A 24,998-nucleotide genomic window follows, 5' to 3' on the forward strand; every position below is an offset into this window, starting at 1 on the left:
ATAAAACATGAATAAGCTATGGTCCTGACTCTCAGGGCACTGATGATCTAATTCAGAAGCAGTCCCATCTAACTCTAATATAAAGGTAGAGTGTGCTATGAGAACACAGAAAAAGGGTGGATTTATTCCATATTAAAGAACTGGACAGTACATCATGGGTAAAATTTGAATTAAGCCTTGAAGTGGCAGAGCAGAGTTGTTGGAAGAGTAAACAGATACCTTCCAACAGAATTATTGACCTAAGTAACAATATGGCAGCACAGTTTCTGGAATGCGCAGGGAAAAAGTACACAAGAAGAACGAAAGAAGGCATTTCACAGAGGTGAGAAAGTATAACTGTGTTTGGAGAAATACTAGCCCAATTCACCATGCCAGAAAGTCTTAAGAAGAAAAGAGGTTTTCTAAGTATGAAAGCAAGGGAGGGCTCTGAAAGGTTGCTTAAGGAGTTTGATACCCACACCTTCCAAATAGCAACATTTCCAAAGGATTCCAATTATAACTGAAATAATCAGGTCTATTAATATCTGTCCTCAACTAGTTATTTGGTTTTGTTAACAAACCTCCAGTCTGAAGTGGGGTCAGACTGAATATAAGATATTCATTGCAAGAAAGGAAGTCACAATTGTTAGGATTATATTTCAAGGAATAAGCATGCCAAAAATCCTTTCATTCTGGGATGGGGACGTTGTCATTCAGTACTTTTTTCAGCTCTTTTCATGGAGAAACAACCAACTTCCTCATTCTGAATTTATATCCATAGGTCCATTGTTAGAGCTATCAATGTAATATTTGGATCAAATGTTTCACTGAAGCACGTATTTTACTTAATTATTATTTTTTAAAAAAAATTTCACGTTCTTCTTTATCCTTTCTCTATCCTGATTGCCTAAAAATACTCTGGAGAGAGAGAGAGAGAGAAAAATCACTGTATAAAAAATAATTAGCACGTCCTCTCCTTTTTTGACTTTATAATTGAAATCTCATTAAAAGCTTTCTAGGTCTCTTTTTCCCTTAGCGACCAGGTGTCCCTAATTTGTTTTTATCCAATGTGACTAATTCCAGGCAAAGACTAGAAAAAGTCTGATACCTGTTGGAGAATAGCAGTAACAAGGTTAAATAAGTGGGGTGGCTTTATCAGGTTGCCTTTAACCTTCTAAAAAACAAAACAAAACACAACACAACCAAAAAGCTTCAACGTTTTTTGTTTTTGTTTTTGTTTTTTCCCCCTTTGGAGCCTTGCCTTTTTCTCAGTCCCAGTTGAAGATTCCAAGGGAAATGAGAGCACTATTTTGTTTCTCCCTTGTATTGCAGATAGGGGGAGGAGGTGGTTATTAGAGAGAGGCTCTTCCTCCCTCGGTTCCCCCTCTCTCCGCCTGACAGCACCGCTCTCTCGCGGGCTCGCTCGTTCTCCTAGGTGATCCATTTCTAGGCAACGTGGGGCTAGTGCTGAAGCTGCCAGGCTCGCTCCTTGCTCGCTTCCTGCATCCCGCCAGGCGAACCGCTCCAAAAGCATCCTGCAGCCCGCAGGCTTCCCTCCGCCGGCCCGGCCCCGCTGCTCGCGCCCGGCGCAACTCCCCCGCCACCGCGCCCGAGCGAACCGGCTCCCGGGGCCCGTCTCGCCGAGCTCAGCTCCCCGCCTCGCGCAGAAAAGGAATTTTCTCTGCATTACTATCTGCATTACCTTGAAGTTCACTTTTACTACCCCTCTTGGAGAGGGCTTTTTCCCTTCCCTGTTGGAATCTGGCTGCTCCGCTTGGAATCTCCTAATCTTTCCTTTCCACTTAGATTTTATTTTGGCAGCGAGGACAAGTGATTCTCTGCGGGCCGTTGGGGCGGGGGTGGGGGGGGGGCCCTTTTTTTTTTTTTTTTTTTGGTGGGGGGGGGGGGGGGGGGGGACGGCGGGGGGGGGGGGGGGGGGGGGGGGGGGGGGGGGTCTGTTGGAAGTTGCGGCGGCGCTGGGACTGGAGACCCGCGGCCCCGGCGCAGCGATGGGGATGGTCTGAGCTCCAGCCTCTCCCCCTGCCCGAGAGCAGCCGAGGCTGGATACATTTTTTAAAAGCCAAACTGCAAACAACTCTGGCGATGCCAAAATTCCCCTCCAAGTGACACGGCTTTGCGAAGGAGGTTTCCTCAGGCTGGGCTCCTTATTCGCTCTGCCTTCATCAACGACGATTAAAGGCTTTGCTCTGGCAATAGGAATTTAGAAAAAAAGAAAAAAGCTGCGCTAAACTCTATCGTGACCTCAAACTCTTCGGACTGGTTTTTTAAAAAAATATATATCGAAAGAGAAACCATCCTGAAAGAGATTCAGCATAGGAGGAGATGGAAGTTTTCCCCTTGCTCTTGGTTTTGTCCGTCTGGTGGTCTCGAACCTGGGACTTGGCGAATGCGGATTCAATCATTCACATCGGTAAGAACGAGCAGGTGTTGCCTGTGGGTACTTCTAACGTCTGGGTTAGCGAATGTTTCCCTTTGCCTCCCCCTCTCCGCCCTCCGTGTGGTTTCACTGGCGCTGGCTCCGGTTTATTGCCCCTTCCCGCTAACCTTCCCTTACACTTGTTCAGTTTTCTGGCAGGATGTGGATGCTCGCACCTTGACTTGGGCCGTTGTTTCGCGGTGAATCTTGGAGTGTTTGCTGGATGCGTGGGGGTCTCGAGTTTACCTCAGTTGTGCGTGTGTGCCGGGAAGTGCGGGGAGTGGGTGGGTTCTAAGTGTGTGGGGAAAGGAAGTTTAATCGACTCTACCTTCCATATTCTTTCCCGGATGTACATTTGCTCCATTAAAAATATACATATATATCTTAGGGGAAAGAAGAGGTGTGCATGTCACCTGTGAGGCGAAAACTGGGGTGAGAGGTGGGGGGAGCTCCCTTCGGATCGAACAGGTGGTTTTGCAACGTGAGCGGGCTGCGTTAGCCGCAGCGTTGTGCGATGGTGACGGGGTGCTGGCTGCGCCCCCAGCCTCCTTTCCCTCTTCCCGTCCTCTTGGCTTTGCAGTACTCGCGCAGAGTCGCCGCGACGGTGGCGGGAGGGGCTGGCGGCGGTGTAGCCGAGGACGGGGAGCCGCGCGCCTCGCTGCTTCGCACACTCCTCCGGCCTGGCGCGGCGGCGAGACTGGCCCCGGGGCGCACGAGAAGCGCGGGGCGCGCTGGCCGCCCTCGTGGGCTGCCAGGCAGACACCTGCCTCGCCTTGTCTCGCGGGCAACTCTGAGTTGCCGCGCGAGGCCGAGAGGAAAGGCGTTTGGGCTCCGGCCGGGCGGCCTGACTCCAAGAAGGACGCCGAGCGGGTTCGGAGATGTTCGTGGCCCCACCTATTGGCAACCAGACGGGCCGGGACTGGCCGCGGCTGGCGCGGGCGGGGGCGGAGGCGGGTGGGGGCCGCGCGTCATTATCATGCACAGCGCTCGCAGCTTCAGGCTCCAACTCTTCTCACTTGCTAATCCGTAAGAGCCGAGTGGAGACGGGCTCCTGCAGCCTTTTCTGCGTTAATGCGACGATTTCCTTTTCGGAAATTTCGCGTCCGCGGGCCAGTAAGGTTCATTTACTGGGATGAATTTTTCTGGGCACGGGACTTTTATCTGTCCACACGGCTTGATGTTCTTCAAATTGAAGCGACAGATGGGTCGCAGCATCCCCTCCTTTCGTCCCCCTGCCCCTCCCCTGCTCAACACACACACACGCGCGCGCGCGCGCACACACACCCACCCCACAGAGTCCTAGAAGGGAACCTGCTTCAGGTGGCTCTTGTGCCTGCCCAAGCGAGGGGCTTATGTCTGGTGTGTGCCTCCACAGCGGCCAGCCCCTTAGCTCCAGGGGACTCCTCGGTCTCAGAGGCTGTCTTTGTAAACATGTCTGCCATTCTCTGTCATTTATATCAATAGAACCATACATGTCTCTGTATAAGGGGTAATGAGGTCAGGATTCTAAACCTTGCACTTAGGCATTAATTAAGCACTAGAGAGCTTGACTGCTAGATCACGTTTTGCCTGGGGGCTAACAGGGCCTGTGGGTTCAGAACTTTTCAGGGAGAAATTATGGCCTCAATGAGGGGTTCAGTAATGTTCTGATAGAATTCAGAAGCGAACCATGTTCTCTTAAAGAAATGACATACATCTATGTCCAGTTATAAATGACTGGAACAGGATGTATATATATATAATGTGGTAACTTTACATTCGTTTTATGATTAGGGATTTCTGCCGTAGGCTCTTCATCGCTCAGGAGATAAGGCTTGTGGATAAATGCTCATTTTGTTGCTTATTCTGTGGTCCACATGATAAATATATCATTTGCAAACACCTACAGCTCTTGCTGTCCTTTATCAGCTGAATACTATTTTGCAATGTAGTCTGAGTTTGTTTCTAAATAGAATACAACGGTTGTATTTTTTCCTTTGCATTCTGTTTGTCAATGTGACATGGTTTACTTATTTATAACCAGACCAAAAAAAAAAAAAGGTAACTGTGTACAAATTACAGATTTCTTCAGATAGTAAGTTGTATGCATGAACTGTGTATATCCTATTAAAAGGAACACTTACCAGACAATTTACTTGAATGCAGTTAGTACATAAGGCAAGAGGATTAGCTTCTTTTACAGGCTACCTAATATTGCCATGAACGCGAGCAAATTGACAATTGCTTCAGATTCTTCATATCTTTTATAATATACTGATAAATATTATTCCCAAATTAAAGAAAATGACCAAGACTAATTTGAGTGCATGTCAGAGGTTCAAAGCCTCTCCTGCTTCCACCTCTCATCCCAGCCGAAGTATAATAAATTCAAAACTAAATGCCCATTCTAAAGTTTTAAACCATCAGTTACTATTCATTGAATCAGTTTACCTGGTTGACTAGCAAGGAGAATTAATTGTCTTCAGGAGGTGATTGCTTTCATTTAAATATTTAATGGGAGAAATATGCTTATGGCAAATGTATTATTTTAGGATTTAAGGGATGAATGTGATGAAACTGAAGGGAAAGTTAATATTTCAGCTCTAGAGTTACAAGGAGATAGGCAGAAATGAAAGGTCTTTCTAGCCTCATGTAGTGTGGGTTCATGTAGAACGTAGCTGCAGTATGCAGTTCAAGCAACCTGGAAGCTAAAAAAGACCTGCTCTGTTTCTTTAAATACTGAATCCTTTTAGCATTGAACAGAATTATATATATGAAAACTCTCTCCATTCTTGTTTCTTTTTTTTTTTCCGTGCAGGTAGTTTTTAAAAGTCAATTATAATATTTTAAACTCTAATGTATTTTATTAAACACATGAACTCACTAGAATGATGAAATATATCATAATATTTAAACTTCAGTGATTGAAGTGGCAGTGTATTTATTTTCAATAAAAAATGCACTAATATCATACATAATTACTTCTGTTAAATCACATTTTAAAGATATTTGATAATTGCATATATTTGTTTAAAGCACATGTACACACATAATATTTAGAAACGAATCACCTCAATTGTGATATTCTTCCCCCCTCCCCAAAGAAAGGTCTTTTGACATATAAAAACTGCAATTTCAAATTATGCTTTTACTTTGAGCCTGTGCATTGATTGAGTAATTTCATCAGACCCACATTACTTGATTGCTTAGAAGTTTCCTAATGATCTGCATGCTGTAGGAAGAACCAAAAAATCGTGAGTGGAATGGCAATGATACTGTGTTTTATGAGGCTATTCAAAAGTCGCTCTGATTTATGTAGCTAGAAAGCTCGAAAGTCTTTGAGATTATCCACGCTGACTGCTATTTTCTTCATACATCAGTCGTTCCACACTCTTTACTCCCTAAACACAACAGGAGTGTAGAGCACTGCTTTAATTAAGCAGGGATTAGGTGGCATTTCCAGTCAACTGCACAGTTTGTGTTTTGCCTCAAATCTAATATGGAGGATCTCATGTTTTAACAGTTTAATGTATGCTCATTTCTTTATCTGGTTCCTGTGCTCACAGAACTGATTGAAATGAGCTACCCTCAGTTATATATCTCTACAAGGATATTCTCAAACAGTGTGGTCACATATTACTGAAATCACTCACAGGTTTTTCTTGTTATCAGTCATAGTAAAATACTTTATGCCAGCAGGGAATAGAAACAAACCATTTATTTATGTTTTTCTTCTAAGCACATGATACTTTATCCTTTGAGATCATAGTCATTAACTATGATTGGTTTGAGAAGCCTAAAACAATGTGCAGAATATTTTCATCGTGAGAAAGTTCAAATTAAAGTATAAAACTGGTGGGTGAATAAAATGTCCACATTAAAAATAGTAATAGATGGCAGATTTAAAGCAATAGTTTTCATGATTTCTGCACTGAGGACAGTTTTCTCAAATATAGAATGTAAAAGTATTTCCAGAAAATGTACTGTGTCTTACACCAAAATATTTCTTTTCCAGCTCTTTACATAATATGTATTGAGTATGATAGCCCCCAGGAGTCATTAAGGACTCCTTGTACATATAAGATATCTCAATGATTTGAATTATACCTTTATTATTTACAATGGTTGTTTGCTTCCTAAGTTATGGATAGCATATAGTGTAAACTTCTGGAATATATATACAAGTAGTTTCTGAATTTAAAATAAGGGTGCACTTTACTATTATTCTTTTCTGTATCATTAATACAGTTATTTGAAGCATAATTCAGATGTGCATTAAGTTAGACAGTGTTATTAATCAACAGTATCAACTATGACATGACTAATAAGCCATTACACCAAGGACCTTTGCTTTCTATTCCAAGTGAAGTGTACACCCAGTAAATATCTCCTATAAATTTTAATTCAAATAAGAATAAAAATCAAGGTGATTAACTTTAGACTTTTTAAAACAATAGAAACCAGTTGAAATTGTTAGGAGTAATGAAAGAGGCATTATATTTAATTCAATTCCTAAGGCTTAGTTTATCATATTGTAATTTTGTCTCAAAGGGTATTGTAATTTTAAAACCATACTCTCTAATCTGGAAGTCTTCCACCCTGCCCCCTTCCTTCATTTGCTTGTGTTATATTACTGTTACAAAGTAAAGTGTTTGGTATTGCTTTTAGATTTTCATAATATTTCAGATTATTGTCAGACAACATTTTGGTGTGTAGTCATACTTACACAGTTTTACCACAAACATAATGTTTATTAGAAAATACATTTATGGCCTATAAAGATAGCTTTGCCATTAGGTGTCACTGCATTCTGAGCTGTTCCTTTGTAGTCCTACTTGAAAACCACATGAGGGATGTATTTTTTTAATTCTCTGAAAAAAATACCATTCAGTGAGGTGATGCTGTAAGATACAGGTGGTTTTATTTTCAAACCAGAATAGGAAATATTATCCCTGTCTCTTATGCTTACAAAAATGTAGTTCTAGTATATATCAACACTCTCTATTCTCCAGGTAGATAAGATTCCTAGATCTAATGATGTAAATTTTTCACAAATTTAAAACACAACAGAAATATATCCTTTAATACATATTCTGTGTGCAAAAATCTAAGATACCAAAAATGCTAGAAATGTGCTTATTACTGCTGGCATAAGCAAATTAATGGATGTGGTTTATTAAGCTATTTCTTAACTGTGGTAGTTCTTATTCATGGAGCTCTTGGGTACCAAACTAAATGTTTGTAATGTGAAACACATATGCACAGAGCTATGAAAAAAATGTAGGCACAAATACAGATATATTTTAAAACAATGTCATCCATTGAGTTTTATGCATGATTATATATGTTTTCAGATGATTTTGGCCTGATGAGTATTAAGTTTTATGTAGTGTTAACAGTTTCTTCCAAATATATACAACTACTACCACTATTAGTCCCGTTGGGTTTTTGTGGTAATTTATACTTTTATAACTAGTATCTATGATCACTTAGTAATTTTCTGTTTATTTCATTTTTTTAAAGAGGCAATATGCTTCCTTCGAGCATATCCCATTAGAAGACTAATGGAGATAAACTTAGGTCAACTTTAATCTGATAATTCATTTTAATATCTGCAAATCCACATAGTTAGAGAATGCAGTACGAGCTTAAATGAATTAGCATTTTGTCATATTATTTTAGACCTTATCTTGCACCAATATTAATTATAATATATTAGAATAGTGTATTAAGAACTTAGTGTAAAATTAAGTGATCAGATGGATATCTAAATGATAAGGGAAAATACTAAAGTAATTCTAGGATTGATTACGTGGGTGTTTGTGGATTTAAGTAATTTATATTGGTGACTTTTAACATTTGGGTGTGGACACAAATTTCAGATGAGTGTGAATTACATGGGGGGATGTTAAGACATAGTAAAAATATTCTAGATTGGAATTTTAAGGGTTTGGGGTTAAGTACCAATTTTATCAATGGCTAACTGAGCAAAATTGGAAAGTTATTCTTTTTTTTTTAAAATAAGATTTATTTATTTTAGTGGGGAGAGAGAGAGAAAGAGTGTGTGCAACTGGGAAGAGGGGAGGAGGGGCAGAGGGAGAGGGAGAGAGATCTGCAGGTAGATTCCCTACTGAATGCAGAGCCCCATGTGGGGCTCAGTCCTGGGACCCTTAGGTCATGACCTGACCCAAAATCAAGAGTTCCTTGCTTAACCGACTGAACCCAGGCATCCTGGAAAGTTAGTTTCTTTAGTCTTCATTTATTATCAATGCTAATAGAAGATTTAGACTAATTTTCACTTAAGCTCTAAAATTATGTGAAGTAAAATGAAAACATATTCCTACATTTGAGGAACTGGGAGAAAATATACAGCAAGTCTGGTTCATATAGCTATACTTAAGGTTCAGAGTGAATTTAAAAGAAGAAAATACCAGAGGAATTAAATGGAGCATAAAACCTTAATCACTCAAACTAAAATGAAATTTTTTTCAGTATGAACAAGAAATGTACATAATATATTTATCAGATATTCTAGGTAACTGCAATATCAGACTGAGAGAACTGGATTTGTTAATTTTTTGTTTCAGGTATTCTTTTTATTTTGTCTAGTGTTGATACTAAGGTGTTCCATTCAGTGCTGCTCTTAAACCACAATGCTTGTGCTTATTAAGGCTGCTGGACTGATGAGTAGTCTTATGTTCTAACTAGCATAGACTACAATAGCCTTTAGAATTTGCAAACTCAAAGCACACCAGGAATATTTGCGTATATTTGATATCCCTCAAAGGTATAGAGTATAAAGGAAATAGCCAGTGTTTCTTTGGTGTTTTCATAATTTTGGATTCCTGCTCCAGGTGTTCTGACTTTAACCCTATTGTTGTCCATCAAGTGGTTACCAGTTTGAAGCTGAGGTGTGGTTGATCCACTGAAAGCTTCCTTGAGTGAACAGAGGGAAGCCCAGAGGCAAGCACAAGAAGCTTAGTATCAAAAGGCCTCCCTGTGTGTGTTAAATTTTAGATCAATCTGTAGTCAAGTTTCTTATTAACAAATCTTTTCACTCATAAAAAAGATTAAGTAATTAACTATATTAAAATAGAAATTCTTACACTTTTCTCTATCCCCAAATAATTCAAAGTACTATTTTAAAAACAAATTATTTTATTGGCCTAAGTACCTGATTTTTTCTGAAATAACCTTAAATAAGACATTTGCATCATTGTCAAAATCATTATAAATTTAGAAGTTAATATTCCTGAAACTACATGGTAAGGTCGGCATTACTACCAACATGTATGTGTGCTAATTGGGAGAATGTTCTTTCATTCAGGAAACACTTATGCTGAACCTAGTCTCTAAGGAGTACTGTTTTTAGGCTCTGGATTTAAAATACTGAACAAGTAAGCTATGTCTCTGTATTTAAGGAACTCAGTTCTCATGGGAGAGGCAAAAAACAGATAAACTGTGTTATAATGTCAAGTAGTGGTAAATTTTGTGAACAAAAATGAATGGCAGTTGAACAAAATTTGCTATTTTGAATTTGGTGCTTTGGTTAGGTACTCTCTGAAGAGGTGATTGTCAGAACAGAGACTTGACTCAAAGAAAGGAAGTAAAACACGTGGGGATCTGATATCAGAGGGCACAGCAAAGGTAAAGGCCATGGAATAAGACAGTAAGGAATCATTTGTTTAAGGAACATCTTGAAAGTCAACATGGAATGTATATGGCGTTTATTACTGAGCAAAGCAGAAGTGGAAAGAAATAAGGTATGGAGGATCCTGTAGGGACTTTATAGGTCGTGGTGAGATATTTAGGTCTCCCAGGTATATAAGGAGCCTACTGGGGGATTGAGATAAAACATGTGATATGAAATGGTCTATATTTTAGTAAGATAATCTACTCTGGGTGGACTGGTTGGGGTACAGATATGAAAATAAGTTTGAGGATAGTGAATTGGAATAAGCTGGTAGCTAAAGTAGATGAGTAGTTGTCAGATTGTGGATATATTTTAACAATAGGAGAAAAAGGATTTTCTGATGGATTGCTTGGCTAGAAGAAATCCAGAGGGAGTAAAGAGGCTTCCAAGATCTTTTACTTGAAAAAGTGGATGAAATATGTTACTATTAACTAAAATTGGGAACATGGGACAATGAGTAAGTTTTAGATAGAAATCAGAATTTGCATTTATTAAATTTGATGTTCCTATTAAACATCAAATTTCAGGATTTAATTAGGTTGGCAGTTGTTTATATGAGTTTGAAATTTAGGGGGGATTTAGGGATTTGAGCTGTACATTTGGAATGCATCATTTTAGATACGGTCTTCAAAGCTATAAGAGGGGTAGCTCATTTAAGGAATAATCATGTAGAGAAAACTCCAACACTGCCATGGGACATTCTAAAATGTTGAGGTCAGGGAGACTAAAGAGGATCCAGGAAAAGAGGAAGATGAGTGGCGTGTGAGAAAGAAAACGTAGTCTGTGATGTTTTGGAAGCTAAGTAAGGAAAGTATTTCAAGGAGGAAATGAAAAACCTTGTCAAATTCTGTGGATGAAAATTGTTGAGGATAAACATGACTTTGACAAAAGTGTTTTCAGTGGACTGGACGCGACACAATACTGATTGGGGAGGATTTGAAGATTTAATGGGACTTGAGGAACTCTCAGTTTTTCTGTGAGGGAGAACAAGGAAGTGGTGGGGGTGGGAATATGAGATAAAAAGTCGGCTTTTTTTTTTTTTTTAAAGGTCGGTGTTGAGATATGTAAGGTAATTTTTAAGTTTCAAGTCTAAGAACATTTTCAGTTAGAGGATTTAAAGTAAATTTTCTTTTTATTCAAATCTATTGGATTGCTGAGTTTGGATAGTAAGTGTTTGAATAGTACTGTTTTATTTTTTGTTTGTTTGCCTGTCCTTGTTGCTTTTTGTTTTGTTCTGTAATCTGGGACCAAGTGAAACTGGGCTAGTGCCAGTGGATTAGAGAAGTTTAGATGTTCTCTCTGAAATGGACTCTATTTGTTGTTCTGCTTTTGTGCTTCATTTAATTTCCCAGATCAGCTCTGAAATTTAGGTAGAAATTTTTTACCTGAAATTATGAGTGGATTATACCTTAAGGCGTATTGGTGTACCATTATATATAGAACCAACATTTAGTCTTTTAGTAATATGTTAATTTTAAGAACACATGATATTCCTATATGATAAATGGTATCAGAATAGTACGAAATCCTCTTGTTACAGTAGATATGTTTGAATTGATTATAGGTTTCCTCTAAGCAAATTCTAGTATATATTTGATATACTTAAAAAATCACTTGGGACACTTTTTAAAAAAATACAGTTATTTCATAAGGCAATGCATATCATTGCCACATAGAAATTAAATAAATGAAGGAGATTCATATGATATTAATTTTCAGTGACACCTTTAAGTATTTCCTTTTATGGAACTTTCACTTCTATTTGTGCTATACTGTAGCTGACAGATCTTTAGTCATAGGTGAAAATGAGGAAAGGAAATGTTCTAAATTTTCTAACCTCAAAATTAAGCCTTCTGAAAATGAACCTTAGTTCTCTCATTGGTCTTCTGTTAATACACATATAAGTCATGTGTATTTCATTTGTCTGCAGCTAAAACAAGAATATTTGTGTAAAAATAAGAATGCCAAGAGCAGGTTAATTATATTTGCCTGTGTTCTTTGTCATTTCCAGTGCTATTTCCTCCATAAAACTATTTTGTCTTATTGAGACAATGTAATATGAATGTCACATGTTGTTTCTGCTTGGTTACATCTATTAATTAATGTATAAACATGGAATACATGAATAGTGAGGAGATAGAAATCCTGTGGTTTGAGCACAGCAATGACTGATTTAAAAAAAGCAAGCTGTGTATGGCTGGAGCCAAGGAACATAATTAATGAAATCTATAACATCAAAAGTTATTTTAAACTTGCTAGTTCGTAACTTCCTGGGGTGGGGAAATAGTGTTTAGCAGATTTAAATACAAATTTAAGTTTAACGGCCACATAAAATTGGTGGAGGTGCTTAGTGTACTTAACCGTGATACCATTAAAATGACATGCCCCACAACCAACACCTTTTAGATTGGCTTATCATCTTAAAAGCCAAAGGCCAGGTAATATCTTAGGAGTTAAACTCCTAAGAGAGTCAGTCCTATTTTTTCTGTTGCATGTAGCTTAAATTGAATTAAAACCTAGAAGACTGATTCTTTCTTCTGAAAATCTCCACAATCTGACAACAGAGAAAATTGTTGGAAGTATAGTGGCAATTATGATCTTGTTTTTCAGTGTCTAATTTCTTCTTTGTGGCTTCTATAAACAGCAATAACAGAACATTTTTTTTTAAAGAAATGCCAGAAATTCTTACATAGCCCAAAGGATGTAAGGTTTTTGTGAAAACCATTATAAATTTCTTATTAACAAAATTATTGAAAAAGTGTTTAACACATCAGTAGTGTGGTGGTGAGTCAAACACAGACTTGAGAAGGATTGGATTACTCTTCAGTTTCCTGACGGTGTTTTTGGATACTTTTTATAATTCATTATTTTCAAGCTGAGAAATCATGATCTAGATCACTATCTCACATTGTAGAAAATATACTTTTAGGGTATATGAAAACCATAACATTTGACCTTTTTTTTTAAATTCAAAAAATGCTTATTGAGTACCTAAGATGTCCTCAGTTGATCACAAAGCTATTCACATAAGACACATTTACTATCCTTTAAAAACTTTTATATATATCTGCCTTCTGAGATCATATTGTCATATTTGGAAGCTGAAGTAGAGCAATTCAGGACTCACAGTTGGATGGGTATGTTCTACTAGGGCATGGGAGATTGTAATAATTCAACAAATGCCATTTTTATGGTGCCCCTAAAATGCCATAAAACAAGCATATATTTCAGGTAAAAATATCAATGGGATAGGGAGATTACCTCTTATAGAAGTTGTTAATTTATAATAAAACTTTCTCAGAGTCATCTTTCTGATGGTTGTTCCTTCATGTTACACTTATAGACTAGAAAGTCAGTGCAGTTATGCTCTAGCAAGTGCTGAGGGTAAGTCTCTGCCATGTTCCTTTTTTTCTCTTACTCTTTTCATTTTTTTCTTCTATAGATTCTGGTAGTTGTGCTCTGAGGTCAAGTAAAGGACGACATAGCTTTAAGATCCAGTTATTCTGTAATTAAAAATAACGAGTTCCTTTTTAAATTTAATGGGACATATCAGATGATTCCACCAAGCATGGTATGGAGAAATTAAATTACATTTTCTTTTTTTCTTTACTTTTGAACCTACTAGTATATTACTGTTTCATGTTACTAATCTGTACTTTGTTCTGGGTATATAAAACATCAATAAAAATGACAGTTTTATACCTGAGCAAACAAAAGGGGGAAATTACCTCACAGAAAAAGTAAAATTAGTTGCTTTTACAAACAGAATAAGGACTGTTGGGAAAACATTTTTATACCAACTTTTAATTATGTAAGTATAATTGAGACTAGGACAAACAACACAAACTAGAAAAGAAGGCATAATTCAAAAACTGACCATTTTCTCCACAAGAGCCCTTGTTGTGGTTGATGAATAGTTAATAAATAGCAAAACTGGCTGCTCTTATTTTTTTCTTTTTCTTTTTCCTGTCTTCCCTTCAGTGGCAATGCTAATGAGCAGTGAATGGCCAAAAGCAAGGAAGAAGGAGCAAAGCAAAGGGTTTTAGATAATCTATAAACCGGAAAATCAGCCCCTGAATGCTCATATGCACAGGCTTGCTGAGAAGAAATAGTTTATTTTCTGAAAATATTGCCCAGATACTGAAGATAGAACTTGCTTTTGGCTGCTGGGCTTGTAAGAGGAGTGATGGTTCCAGGCCACCAAAAAGAAATACTCTGAATAATACAGGCTAATGGCAGAATGAAGAATATTTTGTGAAAAGAGTATCCTTCAGGGGAGATGCTGCTGACAGCCGGGACCTCTGTGATTAGCTCACTTCCATGTGTCATGTCTGTGGTGATTTTTTTTTAAAGGAAATATACGGATTTCAGCTATACCTTTTAAACACTTTAGGTAAATGTGTAAAAATGTGTTGGGTTGACATTCCTATCAATATGCATTGTGTACTGAGCATCTACATTGTATATTCCCAGTTGGCTTCCAGCTATTGCTATATTATATACAATAAGGGAAAATTTGAACAGTGCACTTTTAGAAAGAAGCTGTGAAGCACACTGCAACGGTAAATACAAAAGTCTGCTTAGTGGTTAATTGAGATGAAAAGTGGGAAGGAAGGAAGGTGATGTGATTGAGGAGAGGTGCATGGTTTCAACACTATTATTGATGTCTTATTGAGCTGAGTGGTTGTTACACAAATGTTGATTTCATATATACATTCCTATGTGTATATAAATAATATTTATACATTCATATACATATTTGTAAGTGCTGATGTATCTGCTGTCGTGTCTTCTCACTGAGAAATCTACTTGTTCAGTTTTACCATGGTTAGGGAATTAAGTTTTTCTTTAGACCCAATTCACCATATAATGTGGCTCAGTCTTTAACACTCTTTGGAGAAGATGAGAATATTTACAACATGCCAGGATCATAAAATGGCAAATCAGAGAATACTTCAGAAAAACTTCTGAATTATTCAGGCATGGATAGCACTCTCTGTGATGGATTCTATAAGCAGGTCACCTTCTCTACCACTGAAGACCTTTTCTTTGAGTCTCTGTTGTCTTTTTAGTTTGGTCAAGGAGTATCCTGACCTCAAATGAGAGAAAAGAAGGGAAAGAGTGCACAGAAGGTTAATGCTATGAGACATCGCTTGTAGTATTCCATGCTTCTATTATTTTATAATATATACTTAAAAAGCTAATGTATAATACTTTCGTAATTGATAGTACACTAACATTAGCATTTTATCTCTCACACTGGGTAAGAAAGTATGAACAATTCCTTATAAAGTATAAGTATCCTTAGAAATACTACTAAGAAGAGAATTTTTTTCCTGATCTTATTTAGATGTTATTCTCTGCTTTTGGAAACTGATAATGAAGCTCTTTTTTTTCCTTTAAAGATTTTATTGAATAACTTGACAGAGATCACAAGTAGGCAGAGAGGCAGGCAGAGGGAGAGGGAGAGGGAGAAGCAGACTCCCCACTGAGCGGAGAGCCTGAGGTGGGGCTCTATCCCAGGACTCTGGGATCATGACCTGAACCGAAGGCAGAGGGTTTTACCCACTGAGCCACCCAGGAGCCTCTGAAGCTAATTTTTAAAATATTAATTGTCCTTAACTCCAAATACAAACTAAGATATTATACATTGCAATGATATGCAAATGAAGAGCTTCTTGTAGCCAGTTGAGCTTTATGATGTGTCCCTTGATCGAAAATTTCCAATGAAATTTATATTATATTAATATATTAAAATATTTTATATTTTTATAAAATATAAAAATACATAAAATATGTAAAGATGTATAAAGATATAAATATAAAAATACTTTATGTTGAAATAAACTTTTTAATCTCTATAAAGCAGGAGAAATGAGGAGAAACCCTTCCACAAAACAACCTTGAAAGCAGAGAAAGGGTAGTTTTTTTCCAAGCTTTATTGAGATATAACATATATCTTTATTGAGATAATTGACATATAACATTGTTTAAGATATGATCTCATGATACATTTGTATATGTATATGCATATGATACATTTATATATTGCAAAATGATGAACACCAAGTAGCATTTGCTAACACCTCCATAGCATCACATAATTACAATTTCTTTTTGTGATGAGAATATTTAATACCTACTTTCTTATCAACTTTCAAGTATATAATGACCATGCTGTACTTTAGATCCTCAGACCTTGATATTCTTATAAGTGGAAGTTTTTACCCTTTGACCAATATCTCCCCATTTCTTACACCCCATATCCCTGGTAACCACCACTCTACTCTCTTTGTCTGAGTTCAGTTTTTTTTTTTTTTTTTAAGATTTTATTTATTTATTTGACAGACAAAGAGCACAAGCAGGAGGAGTGGCAGGCAGAGGGAGAGGGGAGAGGGAGAAGCAAACATCCCCTCATCCCATGGAGCAGGAAGACTTGATGCTAGGCTTGTCTCAGGACCCCAGGATTATGATCTCAGCCGATGGCAGCCTCTTACCTGACTGAGTCACCCAGGTGACTCTCTTTTAGCTCAGCTTTTAAGATTCCACATATAAGTGATGTCCTGCAGTATTTATCTTTTTTCTGCTTGACTTATTTCATTTAACACACTGCTTTCAAGGTTATTCAAGTTGTTGTAAATGGCAGGATTTCCTTTTATTTTCCTAAATAATATTCCACTATATATATATAATATGTATCAATTTCATCATCAGCTTTCTATTGTTCAGTAAAGTATATTAAATTATATTACCTTCTACCCTCCCAAAAAATTTATGCAACTCAATTATTCTTATTTTGAATGAAAAAAAAAATGTGGCCAGTATAAGTTACCCTATTTTATAAATTGACCTTCATGGAAAAAGAAGTTTGTTCACTACTGTCATGACAAAGCTGTATCTGGTAAGGATATGTTTTGGCCAAAGCCAGAGTTATGAAATAGTGTGGCAAAAGAGGGAAATAGCATGTAATTTAGAAGAAACATAAATTACAGTGGGGGATATGGCAAGACAAGACACTAGAAGTTAGGAAGATCCCTGTGAGATCTATGGGAATTCTTGAAATAATTTAGGCTAAGAAATGCCCACCTTTGTGTTATAAGATCTGTAGTGGTCAAAAAAAAAAAAAAAAAAAAAAAAAAGGAAGAAAAGAAAAAGATCTATAGTGGCAATGTGTAGAGAGTAACCAGTTAGAAGACCTTGGCGGTGTGTGTTGGTGAAGAGGGGTGACAAATAGTGGCAAGTGGGCATGGAGAGAGAATTTGTACAGGAGAGATGCTAAGAAGCTTGCGGCCATTGGTGTGGTCATTCTTTAGAAGTGGAGGAAAGAAAGTCTAACATCATTCCCGAGTACTATCTTGAATGAGCAGATGCAGGTGCTATTTACCAACGTAGGAAACAACAGAGAAACCAAGTTTGGTTTGTACTCAGTATTATTTTAGCATGACTGTGAATTGTCATATCCCAGACAGCAGCTTTCCAATAATTCCCATTCCTGACTCAGATGGAGAAAAGAAGGTCATTCTCCATAGAAACCAATCTTGTTTTGATCTAAAAAAGGAAACTGTTCTTCTGGTCATTCTTTCCTAACTTTTCTTTCAGACCACTGCTTAATAATGTAGTTTCCGAATTATAACGTGGTCCATTTAAAATATTGCTGAGCTACTTGCATTCAGAAAATAGTAATTTTACAACACTAAGACCCTTATGATTTGTAATTACTATGTTGCTTATTTATAATTTCAGAATTATTAATTCTAAATATTACTGACCTTTTAAAGTATGTAGCTTCATTCTCCTTTCTTAATATGATTATACTTTTTTTAAGATTCATTTATTTTAGTGAGAGAGAGAGAGAGAGAATGGAGGGAGGGGCTAAGAGAGAGGGAGAGAGAATCTCAACCCTACTGAATAGGGAGCCCAACGCAGGATTTGATCATAGGACCCTGAGCTCATGACCTTAGCTGAAAGCAAGAATCTTAACTTACTCAGCCACCCAGGTACCCCTTAGTATGAATATACGTTTTAAAAATCAGAGTCTGGAATTAATACTAAGAGACTAGTGCTGTTAATATATATGATAATTATGATAATTATTTCCAGTCAAAATAATTTAATATATTTTAATTAATTTTTTTATGTGTAGAATTTGGTGATTTATTGCTTATGTACAATAGCTGGTGCTCCTCACAAAAAGTGTCCTCCTTAATACCCATCACTTGTTTATTTGTTTTTATAGTTAAGAGTCTGTTTCTTGCCTTGCCTCTCCCCTGCCATATGCATTTGCTTTGTTTCTTAAATTCCATATATGAGTGAAATCATATGGTATTTGTCTTTCTCTGACTGACTTATTTTGTTCAACATAATACCCTCTAGCTCCATCCACATCTTTGCAAATGGTAAGGGTGTGTGTGTGTGTATGTGTGTGTGTGTGTGTGTTTAATGTCTCAGTGATAGTCCATTGGATGTATATGTGTGTGTGTGTGTGCATATGTGTATGCGTGTGTGTGCGCGCGCACTGCATTTTTTTCCTATTTACCAGTCGATGGACATTTGGGCTCTTTCTATAATTTGGATATTGTTGATAATGCTGCTATAAACATCAGGTTACATGTATCCCTTTGAATCAGTATTATTTCTGTGTTCTTTGGGTAAATGCCTGGTAGTTCAATTACTGGGTAATAGTATAGTTCTACTTTTAAATTTTTTGAGGAACCTCCATACTGTTTTCCAGAGTGGCTGCACCAGTTTGCATTCCCACTGATAGTGTAAAGGGTTCTTCTTTCTTTACATCCTTGCTAACACTTGTTGTTTCCTGTGTTGTTAATTTTAGCTATTCTGACTTTGTGCAAAATAATTTTAAAATTAAATTGATCTTTGACAGAATCTTAGGTTATCAGAGGTAAAATTTTAATTTCTTGTACATGATTTGCTCTTCTAGTTTCATATTACAAATAGAATTATTAATTCTAAATATTACATTATTTATGTAAATAAATGGAAGGGTAATATGGAAGGGCAAAAATATTTCCATAGAATTTTGTTTTCTATAATTACATGTTTTCTGCAACATAATTAGCTGAAGGAAAGGAACACGGTGCTTCTAGGATGGCAGAAACAAAGCCTGAAATGGGACACATGTCCCATTTAGAACATACTAATGGGATCTTTTGGGGTCTTCAAGCCTTGCTTTTTAGTGTTCAGAAAACTCTGGTTCATAGTTAAGGAATTGTGTTCTCAGATAAGAAATGTTTGCAAACACTGATTTGGAGTCAGAATATAAAAGCAGAGGCGGTGTGTTTGCATGTGCGTGAAAACACTGGTTGAACTGAGGAGTGGAAGGCAGTAGATCCAAATGAGCTATTGTTCTTTCTGCCTCTGTGTGTCTTTGTTCAGAGTCTAGTCTTTCAGCCTGTTTTTATAATACATAGTGTCTGTGCTTAATCCAATAAAAACAATTTAAGTATGAAATTATTAGGATTTAACTTTGCCATCTCATTATTTTTTATTCTTACTAAATTGATCACTTGTAAGAGAGCCAAAATGGAAAATGGAGTGCTCTATTGGGGAGGAGGGTTTCTAATGTCTCTCAATCTTGCTCTCAGGCTCTCTAATTGGTTTTAGAGTAGATTAAGGGATTAGACATTGAGTCAGTAAGGAATAACCTGAGTGAGTTGAGTCAGTGACAACCTGTGATCATTGATAATTTTTGCATCTTAAATGATCAGAGAAGCATATACTACCCTAAACAGAAACACTGGATTTGATGTCCCAGTTACATATTCAAATTTTGTATTGGTCACTTCGCTACTTCACAGCTGTGAAGTCTGGATAAGTAATGAAACTTTGAAAATCTCAAGTTTATCTGCTCCTGCTTCCTCTCCACCTCATTTGTTATAAAGACAAACTGTAGGGGCGCCTGAGTGGCTCAGTGGGTTAAGCCTCTGCCCTCAGCTCAGGTCATGATCTCAGGGTCCTGGGATGGAGACCAGAATCAGGCTCTCTGCTCAGCGGGGAGTCTGCTTCCCCGACTTCTCTCTCTGCCTGCCTCTCTGCCTACTTGTGATGTTTCTCTCTGTCAAATAAATAAATAGAAGCTTAAAAATAAAAGACAAACTGTAATATAATTTGAAATGTGGGCTATTCATACTTCAGGAGATTGAATTTGCAATTTAAAAGTACTGCTCATCTTGGCCCTTGGTCTTGCTTGTGCATTAGAAAGTGGTTGCCACACCTGAGATCAGATGGGCTCGCTGTTTATTCTCTGTTCTTGAAACATTACTATAGATTTACAACTATGGCCTTTATTATTATTATTTTTTTAACACCATATAATCCGAGTTGGAATTCTTTATTAAAGTAACTGAATTTAAGGTTAACTATTCTTTTGGAGATACTATTTCACTCTAAATTTATGTGAAATTGATGGCTAATTTTTTCCCCTACCAATACTGATATTTACCAATGCCCTTGTGGCCGTATCCTTTAATCTGAAGTAGGGTGATTTTTATTATCAGACCACAACTCTTTTGAGAGTAGAAATGGCAGTATTAAGATTTCTGTTGCAACAAAAGGGACAAACTAGGGCTGACTGGAGACAAACAGGAACAAGGCAACACTTTTCTTTTAAAGTCCTACCTGGAGGCATGTAATTAGTTTGCAGTTTGGCTCGGCCTCAAAGCACCCTTAGGCATATTGTCTTTCAATAGGCAACAATTCTGTTTTAGCAACAGGTCTGACCTTCTTATCCAGGTCTTTTATGCTGATTAAAGACATAGACTTAAGTCTTGTTTTGTTTTGTTTTATTTTTATTTACAACATTTTGTTTTTAATAGGTAGAAGATGAAAATAGCTAAGTATAGATTCTCATTGTTCTGACCAACATATTTAACTGATTTTTAAAAAAATCAGATATTAGTATCTGCAATTTTCCCTTTTATTGTTTACGTCCATTCTCCCTATCTATTTGACTACTGCTCCTAGCAGAACTCATTGGATATTAGCAGTTATATCAACTTGCGCCTAATGTCAGATGCTGTATATTTGGAGGTAAATAAAGAACATGTATTCTCACATGGAGTGGATTGTTCTAAGAGGTATAAAAACAGTTTACCACAAAGTTTTCCATCCTAAAAAAAGAAATTATCAAGAAAATGTTTTTAATTTTAATTTTTTATAGAAATATAGTACAAACTAGCAAATTCTTCAAAGAGGAGAATAGATTTAGGTTCAAAGGTGTATATTTAAAAGCAATTTAATTTTTCTTTTGGGGGCAAACATAAAATTTGTTTTGTGATTTTGAATTAACTATACTACAACTACCCTGCTATCTAATTGAGTCAGTCTCTATAAATTTCTCTCTCAGATGTTTGCCCTTCTTCACTTTGGTTTAAAAGTAGATTGTCTTAACCTTTTCTTTCTGTCCCAAAGTCTGGTTTTATCTCAAGAAATGATCAGGTCCCTCACACTCTTGCTATTCTCCTGAAATCCTAGTTCATATAAACCTTATTTTTTTTTTCTTCGCTTCTGGCAACCCAGTTATTACTTTCTATGTTGTCCAAATGTGAGACTCAGTTTGAGAGCATCATTCTACATTGTTCTCAAGAGAAGATTGTGGTTTCCTTCTTTCTTTATCTGTGGTGATTTTTAGACTTGGGCAGACCCTGCTTCTGAGGTTGTCTTGTCTGTAGAAATCATAGTCTCACAGTTGGAAGGAATATTAGAGATTGTCTGTAGTCTAGAGTTCTACTGTTGCTGATGAGCAGATTGAGAGGTTAAGTGATTTGAATGTGGCAGAGATAGGAATTTTTGAATAGTCTATTAAGCATAATTTTTACTGAAAAAAACTAATTATATTCACATCACCAAAGAGGTATTAATGGGCTATTGGCCAGGAGATAGAAATAGCCCAATTATGTAGAATTGGATAATTGTTTTCATTAACATAGGGTCCATTTTACCTGTGCTCTACTATATTGCTGTAGAGTACTATAATTAATTCCTTTGAAGCCTGCTAATACAGTGTTAGAGGTAGTTAACCCAGTTGTTGGAGAACTATTCCCACAAGCTGCTAGGGGCTGTGAGTATATATATCGTCCTCTAGAACTTTTCCCAGAATTTAAGCATCAGCAGAGTCTAGCCAGATCCAAATGTTCTTCCTCAGACCCATACTCTGCACCTCCCTCCTCACTGTCTCTTAATCTCCTCGTTCTCCCCACAGATGCAGGTTGTGGTTCTTAACATTTACTACAGTTAATTATGTCTCCATCAAAACATGTTTCTGTGCATTTATTTTAATTGCCTGAAAATATGCTATTTCCCCTTGGTTTTTGCACTCTTGAGGACAATTTATTTCAGCATCTTCAACCTCGGTGTTTTCATATGTAAAATTAGATATAACCACTTATCTTGAAGGGACAAATGAAGGTAAAATAAATTAGAAAAATTAGAAAAAAACAGTGACTGAACAAAATGAGTTTTCCTTATATATCAGTTTGCTTTCCTCTTTCATCACTGTCTTCCATCAAAACTTCATTAATATAATATTTTATATAAATAATTGTACATTTTATTTCTATTTTGTGTATATTTGCCAAATATCTTAAAGCTAGAATTAATTAATTTTTGTAATTATGTCAAGTGAAGAGGAAAACTGTCTATGAAAATATGGGCTATTTATATTCTCATTTTCTAACTCAAACAAAGAGATTTGCTATTCGTTTAACATGACAGAAAACACCTCAAACAATTTCATGGATTTTTTTCATCTTTTTTCTTTTTTGCTTGTGAACTTTCATAAAATAGATGATTTTCTAGTTACATAGAAGATAATAATCTTTTTGCCAACTGGATTCATTTTCAAATATAGCTCTTCTTTAAGTCTTCTTTCAAATCCACTTAACTGTATTCTTTTTATACCTTTAAATTCACTATCTCTTCAACTCGTATTATTTTCTGACTTTTAAGGTGCATACTACAATAACAAATTAATTACCTTCTAATTTTATTTTAAAATTATTATTCATTTTTTCTAAACCTCCTAATGTTTACTGACTGAAATGTTTCTTTCTCATGTCCCATGTTTATATTAAAAATAACCCTGTGGGGAAAAATTGTGTTTGTTGAGAACATAAAGGGAGAGAGAATTCACAGGAATTTGGTAAGCATTTAATCCTCTTGGCAGTTTTACATATCAGTACTCATTTACTATTGTCCCCCCTCCCCCCCTTTTTTTTTTCAGTTAAATTAGACTTCTGTTCCAGCATTGAGCTATTAATGTGATTTTAACCATTAGGGCTATTTCCGCAGGTTTATAACTGATTAAAAGTCACTAAATTATTTGGGCAGTTGAAGACAAATCATCACAATTTGTGTAGAACCCTGAATGTAAAGTCCACAATTTGATATTAATTTAAAGATACTTTAATGAAAGATGTATGGTATATTTAGAATTACCATTATTCAAAATAATGCCTTTGTAGTGCCTTTAGGGTATATAAACTAGTTGAACTAGTTAGAATTAGTATGCTCACTGTGGGTGCCATTATCATGAATGTAACAAGTAGATATAGTACTGTTCTACTTTATCTTTCTGTGAAAATACCTAGGGATACTATAGAAGATAACAAAATACTTTAGTGGAAATGACTAAACCCATTCTCTGCAATAAGAATAATATATCAGTTGTGATCCATAATCATATATAAGAATCAATAAATAAAATGACTTTCAACTCTCACAATGTGTCAATCATTGTTGGAAAAACTTTGTAGCTATTATCTCATTAAATTGTTAATATAACCCTCATAATGCTGGTGCTATCATCATTCCTCTTTTGCAAATGAGGTTAAGAGAAGTTTAGTAGTGCTATATTATTTGTCCAACATCATTCAGCCACAGAATATACATAATAGGGTCTAGCGTCTGTTTTCCTTTCTTCCTTATGTATAAAGAATGATTTTTTAAAAAAAGATTTTATTTATTTATTTGACAGCTATAGAGAGGACACAAGTAGACAAAGAGGCCGAAGGATAAGTAAGCTTCCCCACTGAGTGGAGAGCTGGTTGTGGGACTGGATCCCAGGACTCTGGAATCATGATCTGAGCTGAAGGCAGGTGCTTAACTGATTGAGCCACCCAGGTGGCCATAGAGAATAGGTTTAATTGGGTTTTTATTTATTCCATGCATCCCATGCTTCCCCCTTCCCCCTTTAGTAGTCACTGTGCCAACAAGAAACCAGATTCTCTTTTAAGAGCCGTTTCTGATTTTCTAATCAGTGTGGTGCAGGGTACCCCATGCATTTCTCATTACATCTTAGTATTATTTGTAGTCTTGCATTTGGTTTTCCATCAACCTGAGAGAAAAAAAAAGAACATCTCTTTTAATGAGTTGTCATTAAAAAAAAAATCATTCTTGTTTTTTTTTTTTTTTTTTTAAGATTGTATTTATTTACTTGACAAACAGAGATCACAAGTAGGCAGAGAGGCAGGCAGAGAGAGAGGGGGTAAGCAGGCAGAGAGCCTGATGTGGGGCTCGATCCCAGGACGCTGAGATCATGACTCAAGCCAAAAGCAGAGCCTTAACCCATTGAGCCACCCAGATGCCCCCAAATCAGTCTTAGTTTTATTGGTGCTTTATGAATGGTATTGTTTTATTGTGGTTTTCTCTGAGTCAACAATATCAATGATTAATAAAAATATCACTAATAGGCTCTGTCTATATCTTTTTTAAAAGATTTTATTTATTTTAGAGAAGGAGGGAGAGAGCACACATGCATGGGAGGGGGGGCAGCAGGGGAGAGAAAGGGGGAGAGAATCTTGAGCACTGAGCCCAGTGTAGAGCTTGATCTCACAACTCTGAGATTATGACCTGAGCGGAAACCAAGAGTCTGACACTCAGACAGCTGAGCCAGGT

At 36.7% G+C, this 24,998-nt stretch overlaps 1 protein-coding gene across 1 annotated transcript in view; it reads left to right on the forward strand.

Moving 5' to 3' along the window:
- The first annotated feature begins 1,926 nt into the window (after positions 1-1,926).
- The window catches only part of LOC132026208 (glutamate receptor ionotropic, delta-2-like), a 309,468-nt gene continuing 286,396 nt past the window's right edge, over positions 1,927-24,998 (forward strand). Inside the window, exon 1 of the mRNA XM_059414149.1 lies at positions 1,927-2,410. Coding sequence (XP_059270132.1) covers positions 2,323-2,410 — 88 coding nt within the window. The 5' untranslated portion in view covers positions 1,927-2,322. The remainder of the gene's footprint in view (positions 2,411-24,998) is intronic.

Source organism: Mustela nigripes, chromosome 1 (assembly GCF_022355385.1).
Source record: "Mustela nigripes isolate SB6536 chromosome 1, MUSNIG.SB6536, whole genome shotgun sequence".
Lineage (NCBI taxonomy): Eukaryota > Metazoa > Chordata > Mammalia > Carnivora > Mustelidae > Mustela > Mustela nigripes.